Here is a 23,983-nt window from a genome sequence, read left to right on the forward strand (position 1 = left end):
CCTATACTACCTAGCATGGTGGCTTCAGATGTACAGACTAAAAGACACAGTGCTTATTCTGATTTGCCCCCATACTTCCAGGTTTCGCTTGTTTGTTAAATACAAAAGGTTTCTTCCCTATGGCATCAATATTTCACATTCTAGTCACCAACTTTCTGTACCATAAGCTACAATTCCTCTACAGAAGGCGTCTCTAGAAGTCATTTCAACCAACTTTCCAGTGTCCAATAAGAGCGGACCAAACCCAGCCCAGCCAGATGGGAACCCTTTTATGTTTAAAGCCATTCAGAGAAGGCAATTTCCTTGTACCTATTCTACAGTCCCCCTCTCCTCTTGGTCATGAAGTTCTACTTGAGACCCAACTTGAGCACCAAAACCCTCACTCATTTCCTGAAGGTTCATCGTGTCTTTCCAGCACAGTGCTAGGATGTAAACCTGAGCCCTCCTGGCCGCGGGCGGGGACCGATTCCTCAGCACAACCACTGCCTCCCCAATGGTACCTGCACGCTCGGGACTGCCCGGTGGCTCCGAGTAGCGATTGAGAAGCATCATGAGGATGGTGCGTGTGGTGGGCATGGCTTCTGTCCCCGGTGCTATCCCTGAGTGTCTAAACAAGGTGTCTCTCAGCTCTCGGGTTATGATCTGGTCTCCCAGAGTGTGGTGGTTACACAAAAGTAGGTTGAGGAGGAGCAGGCCGTTTCTCACCGCGGAGGAGCACCTGGGAGGAGGGAGGTGACCCAGGAAGAAGTTGAAAGAGAGTGAATGCAATGGAAGCAGGAAGCCAGCTTCCTGGAGGGAGGAGCCCTGCAGCTGGGGAGGGAGGGGCTCCGGGGGTCCCCCTAAGGCCAGACATCTGGCCTCTTGACCTCAGGTCACTCCTCCCAACTCCAGGAAGGAAGAGCAGGTGTCTCTGATCTCTCTGGAATCTCCCTACCCTCAACCACTGGCCTCTCTTCTAACAACAGCCAGAGAGGGCCACCACATTTCATCCAGAGGCAACGACGTGAGAGGAATTTCTGTGGAATGCATGAGATCTGGGCAGGGGAGCAGCAGGGCTTGGGGCTTAGCAGGAGTTTGGAGTTTGGAAGGGGAGGTCCTGACCCCTCCGTGTTCAGCATCAGGATCACGGCAGCAGGGACGGCAAGGAGCAGGCTCTCAGTGCCCGGGCGTGTGGCCGAGTCAATGCTGGCGAAGATTTCCCTGGTCATCTGGGCATCAAACAAAGGGTGGATAGAGTCTCGGCCGGTAACAAGAGTGGGGATCTCCGAGGAGCTGGCAATGGCCAGCATCTTCAGCGCCTGCGAGGGGATGTGAAGGCAGAGTCAGGAGTGGGCAAAGCCACCATGCAGAGGAGGGGAGAGCCGGGCCGTCATTCTAGGCCTCAACCTTCGGGGCAGCTGAGCTGTTTGCAAATAGAAATGAAAGAGGTAATGATGGGACGTCAAAAAGAAAGAAAAGAAAAGAAAGCCAACCAAAAAAACCTAAGGCTCCATGGTAACGTGAGCCTGCAAATTCTCTCTGCCAGCACCGAGGCTCACCAAGTGCTGGGGTAGCCGCCCCTCCACAGCTTCCCCTCAGGACAGAGCCCTTTCACAGCCTCTACTTGTCTTCAAGGCTTTCCTTTAAGTTGTCTTCCATCTCGCTTGGCCACTCCTCCCTTTGAAAAACCTCTCTTCCCTTGAGTTCCATAACTTCTTGTCCTCCTGGTCGTCCTACCTCTCTGGAGTTTCTCTGCTGCCGGGTCCCAAATACGGAAGTTCCTTGTCCCCCTTCTCCTCGATCTCCGCACCCCCTCCCCACGCAATCTCGGCCATTCCCCCAACTGCCGCTAGCACCTGTGTGCCAACACTCCCACCCCTATGTCCCCTGGCCTCCAAAGGCAGTATCCAGCCTGCCTGGACGAGGCTACTTGGGTTGACTCACAGGCAGAGCAGCTGGAATTATAGGAAAAAATACTGGTAATATGCCAACTTGCTGCTGGTACTAAAGAGAATCTTAAATTAGGATGAACGCTAAATCATCAGGGTGGAGAATGTCTTGGCTGGTGAAAGGGTTGACTCTTGAGAAGAAACCTTCTAAGGATGAAGTAAATTAGAAATAATTCTCAGGATGATCTCCCTTGTGAGGGCTGGATCCTTCAAGCAAATGCTACCTCATAATGAGGCTTTTTCCCTTTGGCTACCTCACCCTCCCCCAAGCTGAATTCTGTAGACCTTAAGTTATAAACAAAAAGATGCAATTCTGTTATAGGGCAAGAGTTCAAATTTAGAGGCCAATGTCGTATTTTGGTCATGCGGTTTGAAAGGATCAGGGAATTTTTTGAGCAGACACGGCCTCAGCTAGGAATGCTTGGCTGCTCTTGGGAGGAGCAGCATCAGGCTGGCCCCATAAAGGACGAGCCTCCTGGCCTCTCCCTGGGAAGCCTGCCCTAAGAGCACCTGTGCTCCAGTCCATGCTGCTGCCGTTACACTGCTGGAATCCATTCTCAGAACTGCTCTGGACGAGGCCTACCTGTCCCCTGCCCATACCTCCCTACCAGCCAGCCCTTCTGTCTGGAGTACTCAGGAAGCCAATTCTTCCTCCCTGAACGAGGGCCTCCTTTCACCATTCTCTGGGCCCGGTGGGGGCAAGGCAATGGCAATGCTGGCTGGGCTTTACCCGTATCTGGTGAGGAGGTATTTTCTGTGTACCGGTACCACTCAGACAAAAGGGTTAAAAAATACTCTGTCACATCTAGAAACTTAGTCTTTAATCAGACACCTAGTTGTAACTAAAAAGCCATGGGAAAGTCAGCATACCTAGAAATTCAACCTGACCTTCTCTCCACACCTCTTCCTCTTCCAACATTCTCCCCCTTGGCAAATGACCACCTCATCCACCCCTGCTGCTCAGTTTTCAACCTGGGAGTCATTCTCAAAAACATTCTTCTCCCTTCCTCCAAATATGCATTCAATCACCAAGACTGTCCAGCTGGATCTCTTCCATCCACCTGCATCTTTCCATCCCAACGTCTCCCCCTTGTCCAAATCACCAGAGAACCTCCTTGAGATCAGTCATGCCCCTAACCTGCCCACCCTGCCCATCACTCTCTACCTCCAGGCCCGGTAAACTCACCGCCAGCCCTGCCTGCTGCACCAAGACAGAAGTCTTATATTCTTGCATGCAAACCAGCACAGCGTAGATGCCACCCTCCCTGGCGAAGAGTGGGCGCCACTCGTGCTTGGTCATGAGCAGGTAGAGGAGGCGCAGGGCCAGCACCACCACCATCTTCTCTCCCACCTGGTTGGTCAGCAGCTCCACCAGCGTCTTCACTAGCTTCTCTCTGAGACAGAAGAGACATCGGGGTTCCCCATCCCAAGAGTCATGTCTGGCTGCCCGCCCAACCCTGTCCACCAAGATCCAGTCCATCACCCCCCACCCGCCTCCATCCTACTCTCCCTGCCTCAGTCCCAGTCCTGCTGCCCTCTCCTCTGCAGTCTGTCTCAGGCTCTTCACCTCATCAAGTAGGGAGTACTGCAAAAAGGTTATGAACTCTGGTTCATCTTTTCAAATAAATCTATAAATTTAGTATAATGCTAATCAAAATGCCCAAAAGGTTTAAAAAAAAAAAAAATGACAGGCAGGTTTAGGTACAGGAAGAGAAAATATGCAAGAATTGTCAAGAAATGTTTGGAAAAAAATAAGTGTAGACTTGCTTACTACTTATCAAAATATAAACTTACAATAATTAAAACTCTGGAAACAATACAGGGTAGCCAAACAGACAAATAGATGAGAAGAGAGATAAGGGTAGCATCTCAGACAGTGAGGACAGGAAGGACCATACAAAACGTGAGGCAGAGACATGTGGCTATCTATCCGAAAAAACGAAGGCTGGAGCTCTGCTTCACTCCGTTTGCAAAAATAAACCGCGAACAGATTTTAAAATAAACGTGAAAGTAAAATCATAAATATTTTTAGAAAGTATAAGGAAATATTTTTATAATCCTAGAATGGAATAGACCCTCTTAAAACCCAGAAGCCATTTTTAAAAAGTTGAAAATATAGCAACATGAAAATCTGAAACTTCAGCATAATGAAAGATACTATCCACAAAATTAAGAGCCCAGCCACATAAGCTAGGGAAAGGGTCCAGTGAAAATGCTGATCTGAAGGGAAGGAAGAAGTGTCTCCAGAGTTCCTAGATCACAGTGAGCATCACAAGAGGAAAAAAGCTGGGACTGACATTTTTCTCCACAGTGACAGAGATGCATATTGAGGGGGTGGCCTGGGAAATAGGAAGGAAAGGAGGACAAAAAGAGAAATTCTGGGAAATAAGGCAAATAAAAGCACTGAGAAAGTTCTGTGTTTATCTCTGTCTTTTCTGTTGTCATTGTACTGGGGTCTCGAGGTCCAGAGGTCCTGGGGTCCATAGAGCCCTAACTCGACCAGGTGCCGATGGGGACCAGCGGTCAGAGTGCTAACAGCCCCTCCCCATGTAGAGATGCTTTCTGTCTTCTCTCATGAGCTTTATGATGACTACAACGTGAATCGAACGTGCTTTAAATATATATCCCTCTCTGTAGCCGTGATTTACTATAAACAAGTTAACATACATATGAATGCATATGAATATGAATAAATAAATATAAGTAAGGATGTTTACTAAAATGTTAACAGTGACTACCTCTGCATAAAGGGTTTTCAGATGATTGTTATCCTCACAACTTTCTATTTTTCTTACAGTGAGCATGTATTATTTTATATTCAGAAAATTAAGTTAATATGATTTTGAAAGAAAAAGACAAGCAAAATATTTGAAACAGAAGTAATGGATTAATATCCAGAATGTCTGTAAATTTAAAAAAAGGCTAAGACCAGGGACTTCCCTGGTGGCGCAGTGTTTAAGAATCCGCCTGCCAATGCAGGGGACACAGGTTCGATCCCTGGTCCGGGAAGGTCCCAAATACCATGGAGCAACTAAGCCCGTGCACCACAACTACTGAGCCTGCGCGCCTAGAGCCCGTGCTCTGCACCAAGAGAAGCCACGGCAATGAGAAGCTCGCGCACCGCAACTAGAGAAAGCCCACAAGCAGCAACGAAGACATAACGCAGCCAAAAATAAATTAACTAATTAAGAAAAATACATTAAAAAAAAAAGACTAAGACCCAATAAGGAAGTGGGCAAAGGATAAGAATATTTATAGCAGAAGAAATACAATGCATGCAAATATGCCTAACTTCTCTAGAACTAAGAAATTAAAACAAGGAGATACCAATCACTTCAAATTTCCCCAACCTGATAGATTTTAAAAATGATTAATATCCAGTGCTGGCAGATGTGAGGAAAAACAGATCGATTAGAACACTATTTGAGAGAACAGACTTGTGGTTGCCAAGTGGAGGAGGAGAATGGGGGAGGGAAGGATTGGGAGTTTGGGATTAACAGAGGCAAACTATTATATATAGAATGGATAAACAACAAGGTCCTACTGTATAGCACAGGAAACTATATTCAATATCATGTAATAAACCATAATAGAAAAGAATATGAAAAAGAATATATATATATGCATAACTGAATCATTTTGCTGTACAGCAGAAATTAACACAACATTGTCAATCAACTATACTTCAGTAAAATAAAATTTTAAAAAAGAACGCTATATTTGAACTTGGATATAATCATACTGCAGGGTCCGAGGCAGTATTGAAGAATGAGGCAGCGCCATGCGGACTGACATACTGAGTGTAGACATACTGCGTGCAGGGGGAGAGCTGCAGAAACAGGCAGAGGGTGATCACATATATGAAAACACAAACTCAGAAAACACACTAACAAATGTCAATCTCTATAAGGTCTGAAGGATATGTGCTGGGACATGACAACAGTGGTAAAAACGGACCTTGGCTTTTCATTCTCTGTTCTTTCATACTCTTCAGATCTTTTAAAATAAGAATGCAGTTGTGTATTATTTGTATAACTAAGAAGTATTTAAAAATTTTTTAATAGATAGAAAGTAGGGAGGGAGGAAAAAGAGGGGAGAAAAAAGAAAAGAAAACTCAAGCTCAAAAGCCAAAAGGACCTAGATTTGAATCCTGGCTCTGCTATCTGTCAAACTGGGCAAGTTACTTAAATTCTCTAAGCCTCAGTTCCTGACCCACACAATGGATAAGAACAGCATCAAGTTCTCCTCTGGAGATAGGAGGATTTAATGAGAGAATGCTTATAAAATTTTAAGCACAAGGCCTGGCACAGAACAAATGCTCCAAGAATATTAACCATCGTTAATATTCCACCCTCCTGCTCAGCTACCCCTCAGGCTGACCCTTCTTTCCTCCCAACCTTTCTAACTCTTGATCTCATAGCTCCTTCCCTCCCCCACCATCCTCCCCCACTGACAGCTTACACCATAACCCCCTCCACCTCTCCATGGTTCTAACCTTAGGGATCTGTCGGGACTGACCAGAGGGTGGTCCCGTTCAGTGACTTCCTCCACGGCCTGAGAGAGGGCATAGAGTCCCGAAAGCTGCAGATTTGTGTCCAAGCTGGATATCTGCACAGTGGCCACAACCGCTGCCACATGCTGATCCAGGGAACTGCGTGGCCCAGGACCCTGCAAGGCTCTAGTCATTTCTGAAAGCGGTGAGGGAAAGGCAGTGCCTTAAAAAAACTGTGGCAACTTCACGCTGGAAGTCTTAAAAGGTCAAGTCCAGTTATCCTACTGACATTTTAACACACTGTTCACTATTGTAGCTTGCACCTAGAACTTTCCCAATTCTGTGTGAGGGATTTAATAGTCAAGCAATGAAGATGATAATACTCTGGAATACAGACCCTCCTTTTCCAGGGATACTGAAGAAAGGGAGCAGTGATCAATTACAGATAATCAAGGTCGAAGGAAGGAAAATGGATGCACGCTTCCAAACCATTTTCCCATACAAAAGTGACCTCCCTCCACGGCTTGCCCTCTGCCCTGACTACCCAATTCTCTGGGGACCACCCGGGCCTTGCTCCAACCTCTTTGCCCTCCCTCCCAGCACCTGACTCACCACTGGCTGCCTCCTTCATCTCGGCGGGCAGAGCCATCCCCTCAGTTACCAGAAGCTGGTTAAACAGCTGCGAATCACTCTGTGCCATGGGGGGCTCAGTTTTTCCCCTGGCAGGCTCTGCCTCTAACTTAAGGGGCTTTGCTTTGGGGGACTCAGCCTCTTCCTCTGAGAAGTTGGCCTCTGACTTGGACTCCTCTTCCAGATCTGGGGAACTGGAGTGACTTCGCGAAGAAGACGAGCTGCTCAGTGCCTTGGGTGGCAGCCCGTACTTGGTGTAGATCTGGGAGTTGAGCAGGTCGCTGAGGGCGCTGCCCTCAAACCGATTACTGAGAACCTGCAGTAGACCCTCAGCCATCGCTACGGGCACGGAGATTTCACCTAGGGCCTTCTCACCCAGGGTCTGGCAACAGAATGGTATGTATTTTTTAGGAAGGAGCAGACACAAAGGCCCTGGGGACAGGAACAGAAGGGCGGCCACCTCCCACCGTGCCTTGCACACCTGCTACATACTAGATCCTCCCGGCATTTGCCTCCTCCCCCAGCAGGACCCCTCGGGCTCTCTAACCTCTTGCTTCAGCCTTCCCCTAGGCAGTTCCATATGGCGAACTACCTTAGAGGATCCCGCCTCCAACGCCATTCCAAACCCCCCAGGTATCGCAGGCCTGTAATACCTCATCCAGGTTCTCCCGAAGATTCTGGAAAATTGGCTGCTGCTCACATACATCCAACTTCTTGATGAAGAAGAGGAGCTCCCACCACTCAGCCTGGGTCAGGTATCCCAGTTCCTCGTTCTTCTGAGGCTCGGGCTGGAGGTACGGCAAAGAGTAGAGCCCATCCACCGGCTTCCAGTCCCAGGAGGGAAGTGCTGAGGAGACAGGCATGAGGGGCCTCAGCTCCGCCAGAAACAGATTGAATTTCTGAATCTCTGGGGCAGTTCCTGGTCAGGAAGGGCTTCATTCCAGCCACTCCTCCTCTGTTCAGAGACACGACGTCCATGTCCCCTCCATGGCTCACCTGTGCCCAACACAGTGGCCCCCGACCCCTTCTCCACAGCTGCTGAAGCCATATCCTCAGCAGTTTCCTCGGGGCCCAGGATCTCCAGCATGTGCCAGTGCACCCAATAGGTACGGCCCGTCGACTGCCAAAAGACCTAGTATGGAGGGAGGAAGAAAGAGAGAAGAAGAAGACAGAGGGCTCAGCCCTGTGAACCCTGAGCTGTGCAGGCTGGAGAGGACACGGCTGGACCCAGACCTGGGGCACACAGTCCTCAGGGGCACACGTGGCTAGGCTTGGGAAACCTCCATACAGCAAAAGCCTCCCTTCCCCTACCAAGGTAGGCCCTGCCTCTCATCTCTTCCTAATCCGGATGGCCTCCGCGCCCACACTCCCTCCTAGCCAGCTCCACTGGTGGGGGTCAGGGTGTCTGAACATATCAGTTCTGCTTCCTGGGTGGGAAGGAAAAACTGTTTCCTTGACCTCACAGCCCACCCACTCCTGCCAGATTTTCTCAGCCCTACAAACAGCCCCCCTATCCATCACTGACCCCCTCTAAACCATTCCAATTTTCTTGGGGTTTTCTCCTTGGGTGGCCTGCAGAAGCCCCCTATGTGGATGCCCCACCTATGCCTCACCCAAGACAGACCCCCCAGTGGTGGCCCGCGACCGCGCTCTTGCTCACCTGCACAGGGGGCACGCCATTGTTGCTCTGCCGGAACTCGCCCTCGTCCCCGGCACTGATCTCCTCGTAATCGTCCAGCATCCGCACTCGCATGCCCGGCTGCAGGGTCTGCTGCACGTACTCACCGTAGCCACTGCGGCTAGAGAATTCAGCGCGCTGGCGGAAGGCCCGCCCTTGCCTCCTGGGGGCGGCAACGTTGGTGGGGAGTAAAAGGCTGGGGCCTGAAATGCCAGGCTGAAAGATGGACCGGGTTGGCCGGGGTGGCGATGCGGCCTGTTCACTGAGGTTCCGGGCCCAGCCCATGCTCCGCACGAGCTCTGAGATGAGGTTGCCCACAGCCATACTGAACTCCAGCTCCCGCTGCCCCCGGCTTTTCTCCCGGCCAAAATCCTCCCTTGAGGATTGGGAGCCTCGGTCTCCAGCCCCTGGCTCTGGACTGTTATTCAGCTGATCCAGCAGGGAAGTGACACATAGGTAGCGTTTCACCAGGGAGAAGAGCAGCTTTCCTGGGATCTGGAAGACACAGTCCATGGGGTAGGCTCCTCTTCTCCCAGCTTTAGCCCCTCTCCTTTCCCCTCAATAACACTCTCTCCAGAAAAAGATAAAGGCCTCATCCCCATACCTGTAGTTCTCAAACTGTGATTTATAGAAGAAACACACAAGGAGTGCCCTAAAACAGAGATTCCTGATTCTCATCTCAGAGATTCTGAGTGGGGAGGGTAGCACGAACCTTCATTTTAATAAGCTCCCCAGGCTGACGCAGTCCTGAACCACATTTTCAGAAATGATGCCCTAGGCCTTGTACACAGCATTTCCCCCACAGCTGCCAGGGTACCTGAGGCAGATGAATGCCCTCAAAGGCCATGCAGTGCTCCTCAGAAGACGTGGTCTCTGCAAACAGCTCCAGCAAAGTATAGCGGCTGTCAAAATCCATGTGCTGCTCGATGCCATCTTGCTGGCTCAGTGACAGAAGGACATGAGCCCGACTCCCTGTAATCCACACCCAATCTGTATCTTCTCCTCAATCCCCACTACTTACCCGCTGCCTTCCCCCAGACTCTCTATCCCCTACCCCCAGAGGCTTTCAAACTTCTCTGTGACTGAGACTCACAGGAACACATACATTTTACATGGTAACCTAATACAAGTGTACACATATGGAACTGAAACGTATTTCAGGTTACAAAACTTACATTACTAAGTGCCATGTGCTGATATTTTACATTTTAAAAAATGGTTATAACCCACCAAACTGATTTCATAACCAACTAACAAATCTCAAACCAGTTTAAAAATATAAACTTATTCCCTTCTCTGCCACTGCACTGAGAATGGACAGATAAACCAGGTGCTATCACTTTATCCTGTTTATGCAGGTGCTATCACTTTATCCTGTTTATGCACCTGTGATAGCTTATTTTATATTTTTCCCTTTGCGATGAAACTGATGTCCACCAAATACTAGGTATTCTTACAGAGGTGGGAAATCCCTCCTCTTCCTGTTCTTACTCCTGTAGCCTCATTCTCCCCAGTGTTTACCTTCTTCCCCTGGCTGTCTCTTACCAGCATCATGGGCTGCCAGGGCCTGCAGCATCTTGCCCGCACTCCGACGGATCTGAGGCTCAGGGTTGCACAACATGTGCATGAGCAGGTCTAGGGCGCCTGTCTCTCTGAAGACACCAGTGAGGGGCCCGATGCTGGCGTAGGCGCTGAGCACGTGGATGGTGTGGAGCACAGCGGCCGTGAGGCTCGAGGTCGCACCTTCTGCCAGCTGCCTGGCAGCCCTGCGCACCAGCGCCCGCACATCAGCCTCCATCTCTCCCATTGCCACATCATCCAGGCCTCCTGGATCTCGGGGAAAGCTTCCGGAACCCCCAGCTGTTTCATGCTGAGGTCCCTTAGATAATGCCCGCTCACCTAACAACATGGGGCAGTTGGCGTAGACCTCGGGGGCTGACAGCCACATGAGGATGTGCTCTGCCTTGCCCTCTTCCACACCCACTCTGCCCACTTCGCCACACTTCAGGACACTCCATCGGATCAGGTATTCAGGACGCCCATCATGCCCAGGCCGCTGTCGGAGAAGTTCTTCAGGATATGCTTGCAGCCGGGGCCCCAAGGGCACCATGAGTTCCCCAGGGCGCCGCTCCCCCACCATCCTGACTTCCTGGGACACACAAGGAGAAAGACAGAGGCTGTGTTGGAAAGGGAAAAGGCTACATAAAGGGGGTGGAATCTTGAGGCGTAGACAGGGTGGGTGGTGATTGGTAGGTTGCATGGAATTTAGAAGCCAAAGAGAAAAGGCCAAGAATAGGATGGAATGAATAACTTGAACATACTTTGGGATTTATAAGAGAAGGAGAATGGAGTGAAAAACGGCAATAGAAGGAAATGAAAAGATTTAAGAAATAGAAGAAATTACAAAAGAGGATGAGAAGAATAAAACGCAAGGTAACAAAAAGAGTTGACAGTTAATCAGGACAATTTGGGCAGAACAGTAGGGTGGCTGAGGGGTACAGATCAGGACTTAGAAGGATGACATGGGTGAGCAGGTAGGACAGCAGCCTGTGAGATGGTGGGGCCAGAACAAGCCAGGAAAGGCAGGATGGGGAAGTGGTAGGACAAGGAGTATAAATGACAGGGTAAAACTGGACTGTGGATATAAAAGGGTGGGCCACGGCAGATACAGAGAACAGAGACGAAAGGAGGCCCCCACGTGCAGATGGCTGGATGGGAAAAGGGTATGAGAATATTGTGAAAGGAGGAGGGGACTAGGGGGCCAAGTAAAATCATGCGAGAAAAACACCAGGTCCCACCCTGCACTTATGCAGTAGGTACGGTGAGGCTGTAAGTCAGGTAGTTATAGACAGAGGTAGTAATCATGGAGTTGAAGGCTAGGGAATGAGGTCAGGAGACAGTAGAGATTCTAGAGAGGCAATATATCAATAGTACAGATTCAGAGTCAGATAAATGGGACTCTGAATTCTGGCTCTTTCACTTACCGTGTGCATGCTTTTGGACAAGTTACTTAACTTCTAAGCCTCAGTTTCCTACTCTGCAAGATGGTAATAATATTCATACCCAACTCACGAAGTTGTTGTAAAAAGTAAGATCACATATATAAAGCATTTATAACAGCCTCTAACATACAGTGAGCGCTTAGTAAACAGAATCTAATATTATTATTCTTAGAGAAGAAGGTAGGATCAGTCCCCAGATAAACGGAACGCTATTAAGTCAGAAAAGATTATAAACACGTGTGGAGTGATGACTATACTACTGATCAAGGAACACTATGAAGCAGTGTGGGGGCAACAGGGAATGATGAGGATAAGAACGGACGATACACCAAGATGAAGAACTGGTTATCAGGGCAGGGATCATGTTGGGGTACAGGGATAGAAGATGAGAATAGAAGAAACGCGTGAAGAGGAGGGGAAACATGGGATGTGGACCTCGATGGGGGTAGGGGTCCAGTTAGCATGGGGGGCAGGACAGGGAGGTAACCAGAGATGTGCGATGGACAACTGATGAGCAGAGTGAAGTAACACCATCGGAAAGGCCTAAATGGGGGGAGAGGGAGGGCCTAGAACAGGAGCAATAAACTAAGGTGTGGAGGCGAGGTCTGGATGCGGGGATGAGACAGCAGGTAGGCGTAGGTCGCAAGATCAGGCCCGAGCTTGCAGGCCAGCAGGGGCCGTGGAGGAGGCCCGCATCGCCACAGGAACGGGCTTGGGGGGCGGGGTGAGGATGGAGAGGCGCGGTCGGAGGAGGCTGACTGGTCCGAGAATCTCAGCAAGACCTGGCTCCTGTCGTCAGCCCCACGGAGAGTGGGCAAGGGACCGGGGAGGGAACGAGGCAGGAACCGGGGAGGGAACGAGGCAAGGACCGGGGAGGGAACGAGGCAGGGACCGGGGAGGGAACGAGGCAGGGACCGGGGAGGGAACGAGGCAGGGACAGGATCGGCGCAGAACCCTCCTCTCACCTCCCACCGCCCGGCTCGGCCCTCGCTGGGACACAGCGCTGGTCCCGCCGTCCTGGCCCCGCCGTCCTGGCCCCGCCTCCTCAGCAGCTCCCTTCCGGGTCATGTCGCGAGTGCACGCACGGTCGGGCGGCTACGGGTCCCACCGCGGCCCACAGCCGAGCGCGGCAGCAGCGCCGCGCGTAAGCGGAGCATGCGTAGTACCCGAGGACTGCTGCGCTGGGGGCGAGCTGCCCCGGGAAGGGTGAGTGGGGCGCTGCCCGCTGAGCCCAGGGTCGTGGTCACGTTGCTCCTTTCTCAGCAGCCGTAGGCAGCCCTTTCCATCCAATATCAACTTTGAAGCCCTCCCTCCTCTTCACTAGGTCTGCCTTCCTCATCCCCCACCGAAACTCACACTCCCACCCTAGGGCTTTCCTCTTATTTTGCACTAGGTCACGTAGCCCTGAGTTTCCCAAACCCGATGCTTTGGATTGGTTGCGTCACTTTTCCTATTAATTAAAATTGCTCCTCTCTGTGTTGACCTAAGCACCTAGAACAGCTGGGGCCAAAGATAAAGGCCCGAGCCCCCCCGGAAATGTTCCTCAGGTATACTCCTAGAATTTCAACAGCCCAAAGCACTCCTTAGCATTTCATCAAACAGCCAGGCTTGCTTCTCAGAGCAGCAACTTTTGGGGTTTGATTCACGTTCACACCTCCCTCCCTCCAATATGGGAAAACAAAGGCAAAGACCCCACAGTCTGTGCACAAAAATGATACATTTATTGAAAGAGTATTTTTTCTTAATACAAAAGAAAGCTCTGTACATAGGACTGTGACCATGTCCACTATTCCTGGGTCAGCATCCCAGGGAAGTAGAAACCACTAACATACACACCCCACATTCACACACACACATTCACTCAGGCACACACACACACCCCAGAGCCATCAAGGAAGGGAAACACCAAGGGTCGCTGCACATATAAATGCCACCTCGTCCCTGACGCACACATGTTCTCCCAAGGCCACGCTCACACAACACACATTATAAGCACTTTGCCTGATTCACTCACTGGGTCTGTCTTTTGTGGGAAGGAGAGGAGGAATTCATCAAGGTCTCCTCCCCTGGGTGAGAGGGGGGAGTGAGTGAGTGATGGTGGAGTGAAAACAAGAGCAGAGAAAAGGGGCTGGGCAGTTACAGACCTGAGTCCCAAGCTCCCCCACTCTCTAGCCCCTGATTTGCCATGCCCCAATCTTGTAAGCCACCCATAAGCCCCCAGCTATCTCCAGGAGAAAGCCAGAAAGATGACTTCCATCTTGGCACCCCAAACTGGGGCAAGACAGCAACGGGGGTTAGAGGTTCGGAGGTTCTCAAACATGTCGGCAAATCATCCCCTTGATAACTAGGCTGTGCGTAAAAATTTCCCCCACCCCTTCACCTAATCACAGAAGCAGGCTTGTTCCTACTGAAGGCAGTCCTAAGGGGTTAATAAAACTCCACTCCACCGCTGCCCTGTTCTGAAAAAGCTCCCTCTCTGGATACAGGTGGTAAAGGTAGGCTCTGACACAGGGTAAAAGACCCTCCCCCTATGTTGGCCCACCCTCAAGGTCTACCCAAAAGCGGGTAGAAGGGGTGGGGCACGGCCCCTGTACAAATTACATAAATACTGAGGTTACACTTAGAAAAATAAAGTCATTTTCTTCAAGGCTTTTTGTCTTAATTTTAAAAAGTTACAGTAGCTGCTCACTCCCTGGGAGAGCTGCCATTTCTGGCTCCCCTATCCCCACACTCAGCCCAAGAGCTGCTCCCATTTCTTCTGCCCCCCCATTCCTGCCTTCCGCCCCCTCCCAGACCCCACCCTGCTCACTGCAACTTGGGCCCCAGGCAGCTGCAGGCCTGGGGGCGCACAAGGCTGCAATGCCCATGCGTGTGGCACAAATGAAGTCGGTTGCCTCTAACACCCTCCCACCCCCGTCCCCACATTTGGTCTCCCTTTTCCCTCTCCCTAGCAACAGCCCTGAAGGACAAAAAGAGGCCCAGAGCTGTGGGTCACCCTCCCCACCCCGTTGGGGCATGGCCTGAGGGCCCCTCCCCCGGTTTTCTCCTGGAAACAACCCAGGACCGGGCGATCCCAGAATCTCCCCCACACACTGGCGGGCCCCAAGCTCATGGGGCGGCTCTGTCCCCAGAAGCCCAGCCAGCTCCAGGGAGCCCCAGGGCTCCCCAGGGAAGGGGAGCTTGGGCAGGGAGGGGGACGAGAAAAACGCCATAAAAAAAAGTTAAATATTTTAAAAATATATATTTATAGATTTGTTTTCACTTCGTCTCCTCAAATAAAAAGTTCAGAATCAACTTTAAGTAAAGCAGCTGGGAGGAGGGGGGGAAGACAGGGGGAGAGGGAACACCGGTGGTTCCCTCCAACCCAGTAGCCCCCGGAGTTCCGAGGGGAGCGACAGGGCAGGGCAGGTCACCCCAGGAATCTGCTCTGTGCACAGGCCCCACTACTCAGGAGCTGCAGGGGCCATGGGCACGGGCAAGTCTTGAGGGAAGAAGCCCCATCTCCCCAGCTGGCTCCCTGAGGGGCAGGGTTAGGGCTCTTTTGACCCAGCCTGTGGCAGACGCAGAGCTGACGTGGAGTCAGCAAGGAGGCTGGGGAGAGGACCCCGACTGCTTCCTCAGGGGGACACAGTGCCTCGTCCCACAGAGACCTGTGTGTGGGAGGGGGAGCACGGTCCCATTGGGTAAGCTAATACTCATGGCAAACACGGAGCCAAGCTGGCAAGGGGAGTCTGAGGAGGCAGGACAGCCCCACCATCAACAGAGATGGGAGGTGGAGCTAGAAGGAGGGGAGGGTGAGGGAGGGTAGGGTGGAGGGCAGGCTGGCCCATTTCTTTGGCTGGAGTGAGAGGGCTCAGTCCCGTGGCTGCCCACTGCTCCTCCCCGCCTCCCTCCTGCGGCCCGTCAACATGTGTGTAAAGAAAACGTGAAAAGGCAACAATAAATAAGTGGTGCCGTCCCTTGGGCCATCTGTCCAGGGCGGCAGGGCGGATCAGTCACTCTTGGTGCTGTGGGCGGCATCCAGGTTCACCACCTGTAATTCGGTGAGGTTGCTGCTGCTCCCGGCCTGCTGCCCTATCACAGCCATCTGGAGGGAAGGGGATGGGTAAGCAGGAGGTAGGGGGCTGGAACTGACCAGCCAGCTCAGGCTGCCCCCTGCTCACCTGCCTGCCTGCCCACCACACAGGCCTGACCAGGAAAATGGATAGGCCTCTTGGCTAAGGATCTTGGCTTGGACCACCCAGTAATGGAATCCCTGAGGTCAAGATAAAGAAGGGGCTGGCTGACTGGGGTGAAAGGTGCCCCCACCTACCTGGTGAAGCTGAACTGCAGAAACAGGGATCTGCACTGTCCCAGATGGCGCTGTCAGGAACACCTGGGGGACACCACCTGCATTCAAAAACCAAAGGAGAAACTCAAATCACTAGCTCAAGAGAAACTTCCAGATCTTGGAGGTGTGGTGATAAATGCACAAGTGACTGGGTGAGTCTCAGATGTAAGTGCCCAAAGGTAAGTGTCCAAATGTGTCTAAGTACGTATGTGGGTGTGGGTGTTCAAGTGTGCATGAGTGTCCAAGCCTGGATGCTGGAGTGTGTGTGCAAGCATCTGTATGTGTGTGTAAATGTGTAGGTATATGTGTGAGCACCTGGTTTAGGTATGTGAGTGTGTGCATCTGAGTTGGGGGAGGCATTTGAATGTGTGTGTGTGTGTGTGTGTGTGTGTAAGGGACGAAATGGCCCTCCTTTCAGCAGCCCTGCCCCCCCCCCCCAAACTCACCTTGCTCCTGGACCTGGCTGTGGGACACCTGCATGGTGGATGGTGCCTGGGAGAAGGCATTGAGCACGGTGAGGCTGCCATCAGCCAGGCCCGAGGTGGGTGCATACATCACCGCATGGGGGCTGGGGTACATCATGTGGCCTCCCACAGTTGTGGGCACAGATGACGTCATGATGGTGGCGGGCAACGTCACTGGCAAACACAGACACACGTCAGGGAGGTCGGCACTGGTCCATATTGACATCCCCCATCCCACCCCCAGGAACTACAGGCCTCCAGAGCCCTCTTGCCATTTCCCAGGTCAAAAGCTAGATAAAACTTATTCCTTGGTTCCCTGTCATCAACTAAGAATATCCTTATTTTTTCTTGAACACAACCACACCAACCTTTAAGTGTATCCTATCACATCGTTCTATTCCATTATCTATCTGCTCTGTTCCAAGACCCCAAGGCCCTGGGAAAAACAAAGATTACAATGACTGACCCAACCCAAGCAAACTCAGATACTCTTCTTTTAGAGAGCTCCCTCATCCTGTTTTTTACTTGTTCTCACTCCTCCTCTCTCTTCCTCAACATGTGGCTAACAGATTCAGCTTTTAAATAAGCACTTCTCCAATGTTAATGTGCATACAGTCACCGGGGGAACTTGTTAAAAATGTGGATTCTGATTCAGTAGGTTTGGGGTGAGGCTTAAGAGTCTGCATTTCTATCAAGCTCCCAGGTGATGCTGTGATACTGGTCCTCCTTCCACAGACCAAATTTCGTGTAACAAGGTTGCAAATAACTTAAAGTACTTAAAAGTACTTTTATTTTGAAAGTGTCTCGTCATTTCTGAAATGACTAGAGACACAGAGGGGAATTATGGTTACTCAAAAGCTAGGACACCCTCCCACGAGGAGACAACTACTCTATATAAGTCCTTCCTGGTAATTGAGCAAACGTGTGTCTTTGGGCAAGTAACTTCTCCTTTCTGGGCCTCAGGCTTCTCACCTAAGTAAAGAGTGTAGCTTCAATGGTCCCTAATTTCTTCCTGAAATCCACAGCCCTACTGCAGGGCAGGAGTCAAAACCCAACCATCCTCACCTGACTTTCTCATAAGGATTAGGGTAAGGGTTAACCCAAAAGCCTCAGTCTCCACATTAAGAAATTCTCTGACCTTAGTTACGGGATGGATACTGCTGGGCACCTGCTGCTAGGCCTCATGAAGGAGGCAGAGCAGGGAGGTGACAGAGCTTCGAGCTATACCTGTCCCGCTGGAGGAGGTCTGCGTGAGGTCTGTGCTGCTGTCGCGAGAGGGAGACGCTTGCTGTGGGGCCTGGTGCACCTGAATGGCCTGCACTGGGACCTGCTGGGCCACTGCCCCACCTATGAGACACAGAGACTTACTCGTGCTCTGTCCTACCCAGCCACCACCTGCACCAAGCACCCTCAAACACCCCCAGGCCCAAGGTCTGGCACTCTATCCCCGACTCCCATCACTATCTTTCCTGGGAGCCAAAGAGGCCCTTCATGACCAGAATCTTGTCTCCAGGGGCTTCCACGCTCTGCTCTTGCCCTTCCCTCCTCCTCCTGCCCTAGGCCCTGACTCTACCCTCTTCGGTTGACACAGGAGCAGGCATCAAGGACATGATCTGCCTTCCAGTCAAGGTAGGGAAGTGGTAGAATGTCTGCTGTCCTTGTGGCAATGGAGGCACAGGGCTGGGCTTGCTAGACAAGGCCAGAGCATATGGTTGAAACTTACTGACAAGGATAGTTCAAGTCCCAGTGGGGAGGGACCCAGTGCCTACCAATGGGACATAGAGGCTTCTCTCAGGCTCTGGCCCCTGTTCACCCTCTTTCTGAGTGAGGAAAGTCATTCTCCTTGTGCCAGCCCTAAACCCACTCTTAGCATGCTCAGTTTGCCCCTTGTGACTCACCAGGCATCAGGGTGAAGCTGGTAGGCAGCTGCATGAGGCCCCCGGAGGAAACAGGGCCGCTGCCTGTACTCTTCAGCACAGTCCCGTTGGCACTGCTGACAGCGCTGGGGCTGACGCTAGCAGACACTGGTGCCAGGTAGTTGGTGATGGGAAAGGAGGGGCCGCTGCTGACTTGCATGGTGGTAGAGGTGCTGGGTGCTGTCTGGATGGTGGAGGTGGTACCCGGCAGGTTGGTGACAGTAAAGGCCGGTTTCAGTGTATCCTACACCCAGAGTAAAGATGGAGTGGTGAGCCTCTACCAGACCCTGCCCCTTCAAGAAACTGTGTGGATTGACAGCCCAGAATGGAACCAGTGTGCTTGCGTTCAAATCCCAAGTCCGCCATTTACCTGCAGCCTGACTCTTAGACAAGTTATTGAGCTGCTGAGCTTTTTTCTTTAGTCTTCTGTCTGTAAAAGAAGGATAATACCTACCCCATAGGTGTTGTGAAGATTAAACAGGTTAACATATGTAAAACACTTAGAATAGTGCCTGGCTCATAAAAAAAGCAGTAAGTATTTGCTGCTGTTATAATGATGACAATGATAATGTCACCTGAGGTCTGTTCCCAGCTCTGGCAATGATAATCTGTGTGACCCTTGGAAAACCTCTTCTTTCTGAGCCTCAGTTTTCTTCTTCTGTAAACATGAGGGGGCTGGGCTACTATGTCATCCTTAAAAGGGTCCTTCCAGCTCTGAATTGCCAGGCTTCTGAGATAGGGACCGACAGTTTTTCAGGGAATTTAGGGTTTGAGAGCGATCTTGGGGGTTTGGCAATGAAGCACCAAAAGAATTTATTCATTCAGCAAAATTTCATGGGAATAAATTAGCCCTACTGCTAAAAGAGTGGGGAGCCTAGAGCACTGACTCTCCCCTCAGGGAGGCTTTGTTCTTCGAAGAGGAAGGAGGAAGCCAGGAGCTGAGAACCAAGCCCAGAGAACTGAGGGGGCTCCGATACTGGAGGTGGGTCAGCGCGGGATGTTTGCTAAGCAGTGGAGCTCGAAGCCCCTGATTGGCGGAGGCGTTGCTAAGGCAAACAGTGCCGCTTCCTCCGATTGGCCAGTTAGTGAAGGGCCACCCGGAAGGTGGCGCTCCCCAGAGCAGCAAGGGAGGAAGCTCCACCCCCTCTCCTTACCGGGAAGAGGAAGGGGGAGGCGTAACCACGGCCGGCATCCCTAGCAGCCGGGCGAATACACTCCCTAACGTGTGCAGACCCGGACATCCTGAAGAGGCAGGCGGCTGGCTAGTAAGGTAGTCTCCCGCCTAGTCAGCCAGCCTGCCTGCTGACAGTGCTGGCTTCCCAGGACCCTGGAACCCATGAGCACTCCCTTCCTACTCCCCGGCCACCCAGCCGGCCAGGAGGGCAGGGCTAAGCGACGCCCCCGCCCCCAGCAGGGAGACAGCTGGCGGGAGGAATGCAAGGGCCCTGCCAGGCAGGCGGGCTGCAGGCGGGAGGCCGGCGTGGAGCCGGAGCCGGCCTTATATGGGCACGGAGGCCGCCCGCTTATCTAGGGGGCCGGCCTCCTGTCAGGATAGAGAGGATGGACACCTGTACCCTAAGATGCGGGGCACTAACCCGGCTCCACTCCACATCAGTAGGCACCTATCCACCTGTCCTGGGCGAGGGTGAGAGACCCCTTCCCCTCTCTGCCGGTCAAGTCCCTCCCCTTCCTTCCCCTCAGACAGGGGACCCAAACACACCTTGGTCTCCCCACTGCTGTCGGACTCCGACACCTGGTAGGTGAGATCTGTTTCTTCAAAGCCCGTGGCACTCATTCTCTGGTCTGTGGTGGGGTCTGAGCGGGGTGGAGAGTCTGGCGAGTTGAGGCAGGTCTGAATCAGTGCCTTGCCAGTCTCACTGGTGATCATGGGCTGCAGTTTGCGGGTGGCAAAGGTATACACATGGCCTGTCTCACTGGCCACCAGCAACAGCACCTGTGTCCCTGTCAGCGTGGACAGCTCATAGGCCTGGGGGTAGGGGGGGAGATGGGTAGGTCAGCAAAACTTTTAATCTCTACCTTCCTTGGGCAGTGGGAAAGAGAGGGAAGTACACAGTGATCTCAAGCCCCCACTCCCATAATTACCTTCCTCTCCAGTGACTCTATAGGGGTCTTATCTGAAGGATATCTGAAGGTGAGCTGAAGAGTAGAAAAACCCCATGCTTCTCTTTTGAGGAACAGCCTCACTGACCTGCAGATACCCCAAGCAAATAGCCACAGCTCCCGGTGACAGAACATATAACACCTCAGCAGACACGGAAGGGCCCAGGTAGCTGCTCCTCACTACAGCTTGGTGCCCAGAGCCTCACGAAGAGATGGCTCCCACTACCTCCTCACCGTCACAGGGACCAGGATGAAGTCACTACTACACTGGAAGTCACATAGATATTAGGGATAAGGGGCCACCTAAGCTCTAAAATGTCCCATGTTTCTTCCCAGAAACTGCACAGGCACTAACCTGTTGCCATTTTGTCCTGCTCTATAATACTCTGCTCCCCCTTTTCTCTTTCCTTGTCTTGATTCAACAGTGTCTGGAGTGAGGGGAGATGGCAGCTAGATTAGCGGCTACTACCCTGCCATAAAACCCAGGAAGGGGACCTTCACAGACCTTCAAGGATGGCCCCATAGGTAGCATCCTCACTCCCAACAAAGTTCCACCACCCACTGGAAGCAGCCTTGGTTTCTATATGGGATAAATATAAACACCGGCCAATGTTCCCAGAGTTCTAGCTTCTTGTTTCCCAGTTCCTCTGCTTTCATCCCTTCCCATATCTTCTATACCCCAAGACAACTCCTTTCCTCATCCTTTTCACTGGATAATCAGCTAGAAGAGGAGGCATTTCTAGGTACCTCTGCAAACCTCCCCAAACTCCGTGCACAGATTTTTCCCTAGGGCTGGAAATCCCACTTGTTCCAGGGGCAAATGATTCTGAAGCCTGTCCTGCAGGGAGTGTGCTGGCTTCCAGTGGATGCACGGAAGACACATGGCCATCTCAGGACTTGGTTTCTGATGCTCAGGGCAGCATCAGTTCTCCTGCCCTGCTCCCTTACCTGGGGCTCTTGAGCCCCATTCGGTCATCAGCCCTGCCCATCCTTCCAGCCAGCACTACTCTAGTGATGCCCACCTTCCTCCCACACATGTTCGCTCATTGTTGTTATGCAGCTCCAACCTCCTCACCCCCATACCTTCTCTTCTCCCTGCTTTTCCGGCGCCTTCCCCCCCAACACCAGAGCGCACTGGACCTACTGACCCCCGGGTCTCGTTAACCACCTCCCGGGCAGCCCCGCAGCCTCCCATTACCACTCCTCACTCCTCCGCTCTACGAGGGCCCCGGTCCTCTCTGGCGCCCGTCACTCCCACCTCGGCGCCTTTCCTCTCTTTTCCGGACATTCCCGGCATCTCCCCTCTCCCCACATTTCCCTGGCGGCCCCTCCCCTTTCACCCTCCTGGGGCAACAGCCATCCCCTCCCACACACCTCCTGCGGACTTGCCGCCTCTCACCTCCGCCTCGGCTCTGCCTCCTTCCCGGGCTCCCCTTGCGCGTCCCCACCCTCCCGGTCTCCCGTGGCCGGCCAGCCTCCCGGCCCGGTACCTTCTTCATGATGCCCGTCTTCCTCTTGCTGAAGGTCGTGTAGCGCCGCAGCTTGTTGTCGATGAACTCCATCTTGATCTTCACACGGCCCCGAGTCTTCTTACCCGGCTTGGCCCCGCTCACTGCGCCGCTCACCGGCCCGTAGCCCCCGGTGGCCGCCGCCGCCGCCTCGGGCCCACCGACCACCACGCCGAGCTCCATCTCGCTCAGGCTCCGCTTCAGGCCGCGCCGCTCCGCGCCCAGCTCCTCCTCCTCGCCAGACTCCGAGTCACCCTCGCTGCCGCTGTAGAGGGCCCCCGCGGTGGGCGCCGGGGTGGTTGTCGCTGCTGCTGCAGCCTCCCGCTCAAGGCGGCCCGGGCCGAGCCCCGCGCCGTTCCCGGGGACCCGGCCCCCGTTAGCCCCGCGAGTCCCGCCGCCGCCTCCACCGCCTGGCCGCCCCGTCGGGGTCCGGTTCAGGCTGCCCCCCAGGGCCGAGCCCCGGCCCAGCGCCGCCGCGGCCCCAGCTTGGCTCGGTAACATGGCGCTCAAAGTAGGAGGGCGGACGGGCAGTCAGCGAGGAATCGGAGCCGCCGCCGCCTCCATCGGCTTCCCGGCTCAACCCGGCGCTCCTGCTGCTGTTTAGTGCCGCTATCGCTGCCGCCGCTGCCGCTGCGAACCCGGGGCCCCTGCACGCCCGGGCCGACCTGGGCCCTCACTTTCCTGCCCCTGTGGCCCGGGTTGCCCCAGGCCGCGCGGAGCGCCCCCTGTCCGTACGCTAGGGCGGCGCGCCCGGCGGCCGTCAGTGTCCCCCGGGGGGCAGGGGCTGCTGGCCGCGGCCGAGACGGCGGGTGGAGGGGGCCGGGACCACGCGCTGGTGGCAAGGGATCCCCCGACCCTTCCCCCCATATAAAGAGATACAATGTTTCCTTTTATGGCGAGGCCGCTCCTTATATGGTGAGCCCCTGCACCCCCGCCCCATTGGTCCGCGGTTCCAGCACCTCCGCTCCCCATTGGCCCACAGGGGGCGCTTATTTGCATAGACATACCGAACTCGCTGCTGTCATCGCGCGTCAGACGGCAACTCCAAAAGGGGAGGAGCCGACGCCTCTTAAAGGAACAGGAGAGGAGGTACGACTCCGCCCCCCTGACCAGAGAATGGTAGAGAGAATTGGGAGGAACCTGCGGTAGAGGAAGCCTGGAAGAGCACTGGAGCACAGTCTTGCGGAGGAGAGGGAGCGGTACTGGGAACCCGGTGCTGGAAGGGCTGGAAGCTAACACTGGGATAGTCCCTGAGTGGATTGTGCGGATTGCAGTAAATGATATGCAGCCCAAATTCCCAGGGACTGCAGGGATTAGAGCATTTCCCCACGCCTTCCCGAGGGAGTCAACGTTACTGGCGGAGCAAAGGGGGCTTGTGTCCCCGCTGTCTACACTCTTCGCCCTGTGGCCTCTCGGCTCCACCGCTTCCCCTCCCCCCCACCACTTCCTTTCCCTTTCCCTCTCTTTTCAAGGCGACGACACTTTCCCACCAGGCCGGCTCCCCGGTCCTCATTCATCATTCTCTATGCTGGTTTTGGGGGGGGGGGGGCGGGGATCTTTGGCAGACGTACATCTGGAAAAGACCGGGGGAGACAGTCGGCCTCCCGGTCCCCAATGGGGGCAGGGAGGAGAGATGATGATCTGTAAAGACTTCCAGCTGCGGCCTGGGCTGGGGGTGGGGGTGGTCGTGGGGATAAAGCCCACCCCTCAACCAGTGCAAAGGCCTGGGAAAAAGTGTAGCCAGACAGAAAGTTTAAGCAAGCAAGCAAGTGCATGCGTCACACACACACTCTCTCTCTCTCTCTCTCACACACACACACACACACACACACACACACACACACACACGCCCTTCTCTTGAAAGCCAAGAAAAGCCCATAGGAGGAAAAAAAAAAAGAGTGGAGTGCTGCAAAA

General features: G+C 53.1%; 2 protein-coding genes across 4 annotated transcripts in view; both read right to left on the reverse strand.

The window, feature by feature from the left end:
• CUL9 (cullin 9) overlaps positions 1 to 12,765 on the reverse strand; it is a 38,808-nt gene extending 26,043 nt beyond the window's left edge. For both annotated transcript variants that reach the window (XM_059938639.1, XM_059938638.1), the window contains exons 1-11: positions 12,696 to 12,765; positions 10,274 to 10,877; positions 9,546 to 9,700; positions 8,711 to 9,223; positions 8,047 to 8,182; positions 7,704 to 7,897; positions 7,033 to 7,432; positions 6,424 to 6,616; positions 3,115 to 3,322; positions 1,102 to 1,298; positions 501 to 718 (exon numbers count right to left, since the gene is read on the reverse strand). In XM_059938639.1, the coding sequence (XP_059794622.1) occupies positions 501 to 718; positions 1,102 to 1,298; positions 3,115 to 3,322; positions 6,424 to 6,616; positions 7,033 to 7,432; positions 7,704 to 7,897; positions 8,047 to 8,182; positions 8,711 to 9,223; positions 9,546 to 9,700; positions 10,274 to 10,868 (2,809 nt within the window). In that variant the 5' untranslated portion in view covers positions 10,869 to 10,877; positions 12,696 to 12,765. The remainder of the gene's footprint in view (positions 1 to 500; positions 719 to 1,101; positions 1,299 to 3,114; positions 3,323 to 6,423; positions 6,617 to 7,032; positions 7,433 to 7,703; positions 7,898 to 8,046; positions 8,183 to 8,710; positions 9,224 to 9,545; positions 9,701 to 10,273; positions 10,878 to 12,695) is intronic.
• Positions 12,766 to 13,428: 663 nt separating this feature from the next.
• SRF (serum response factor) lies at positions 13,429 to 22,951 on the reverse strand. Of its 2 annotated transcripts, XM_059938641.1 has the most exons (8): positions 22,052 to 22,951; positions 21,067 to 21,141; positions 20,161 to 20,427; positions 18,423 to 18,684; positions 17,752 to 17,871; positions 16,507 to 16,698; positions 16,043 to 16,119; positions 13,429 to 15,817 (listed from the first exon to the last, which is right to left on the reverse strand). In XM_059938641.1, exons 1-8 carry the CDS (start codon positions 22,568 to 22,570, stop codon positions 15,722 to 15,724), a joined length of 1,608 nt encoding a protein of 535 aa, XP_059794624.1. In that variant the 5' UTR covers positions 22,571 to 22,951; the 3' UTR covers positions 13,429 to 15,721. The 2 variants fall into 2 exon arrangements, with proteins under 2 accessions (XP_059794624.1, XP_059794623.1); XM_059938640.1 differs by lacking the exon at positions 21,067 to 21,141 and having other exon boundaries at positions 22,052 to 22,950.
• Positions 22,952 to 23,983: the final 1,032 nt, after the last annotated feature.

This window comes from Balaenoptera ricei, chromosome 11 (assembly GCF_028023285.1).
Source record: "Balaenoptera ricei isolate mBalRic1 chromosome 11, mBalRic1.hap2, whole genome shotgun sequence".
Lineage (NCBI taxonomy): Eukaryota > Metazoa > Chordata > Mammalia > Artiodactyla > Balaenopteridae > Balaenoptera > Balaenoptera ricei.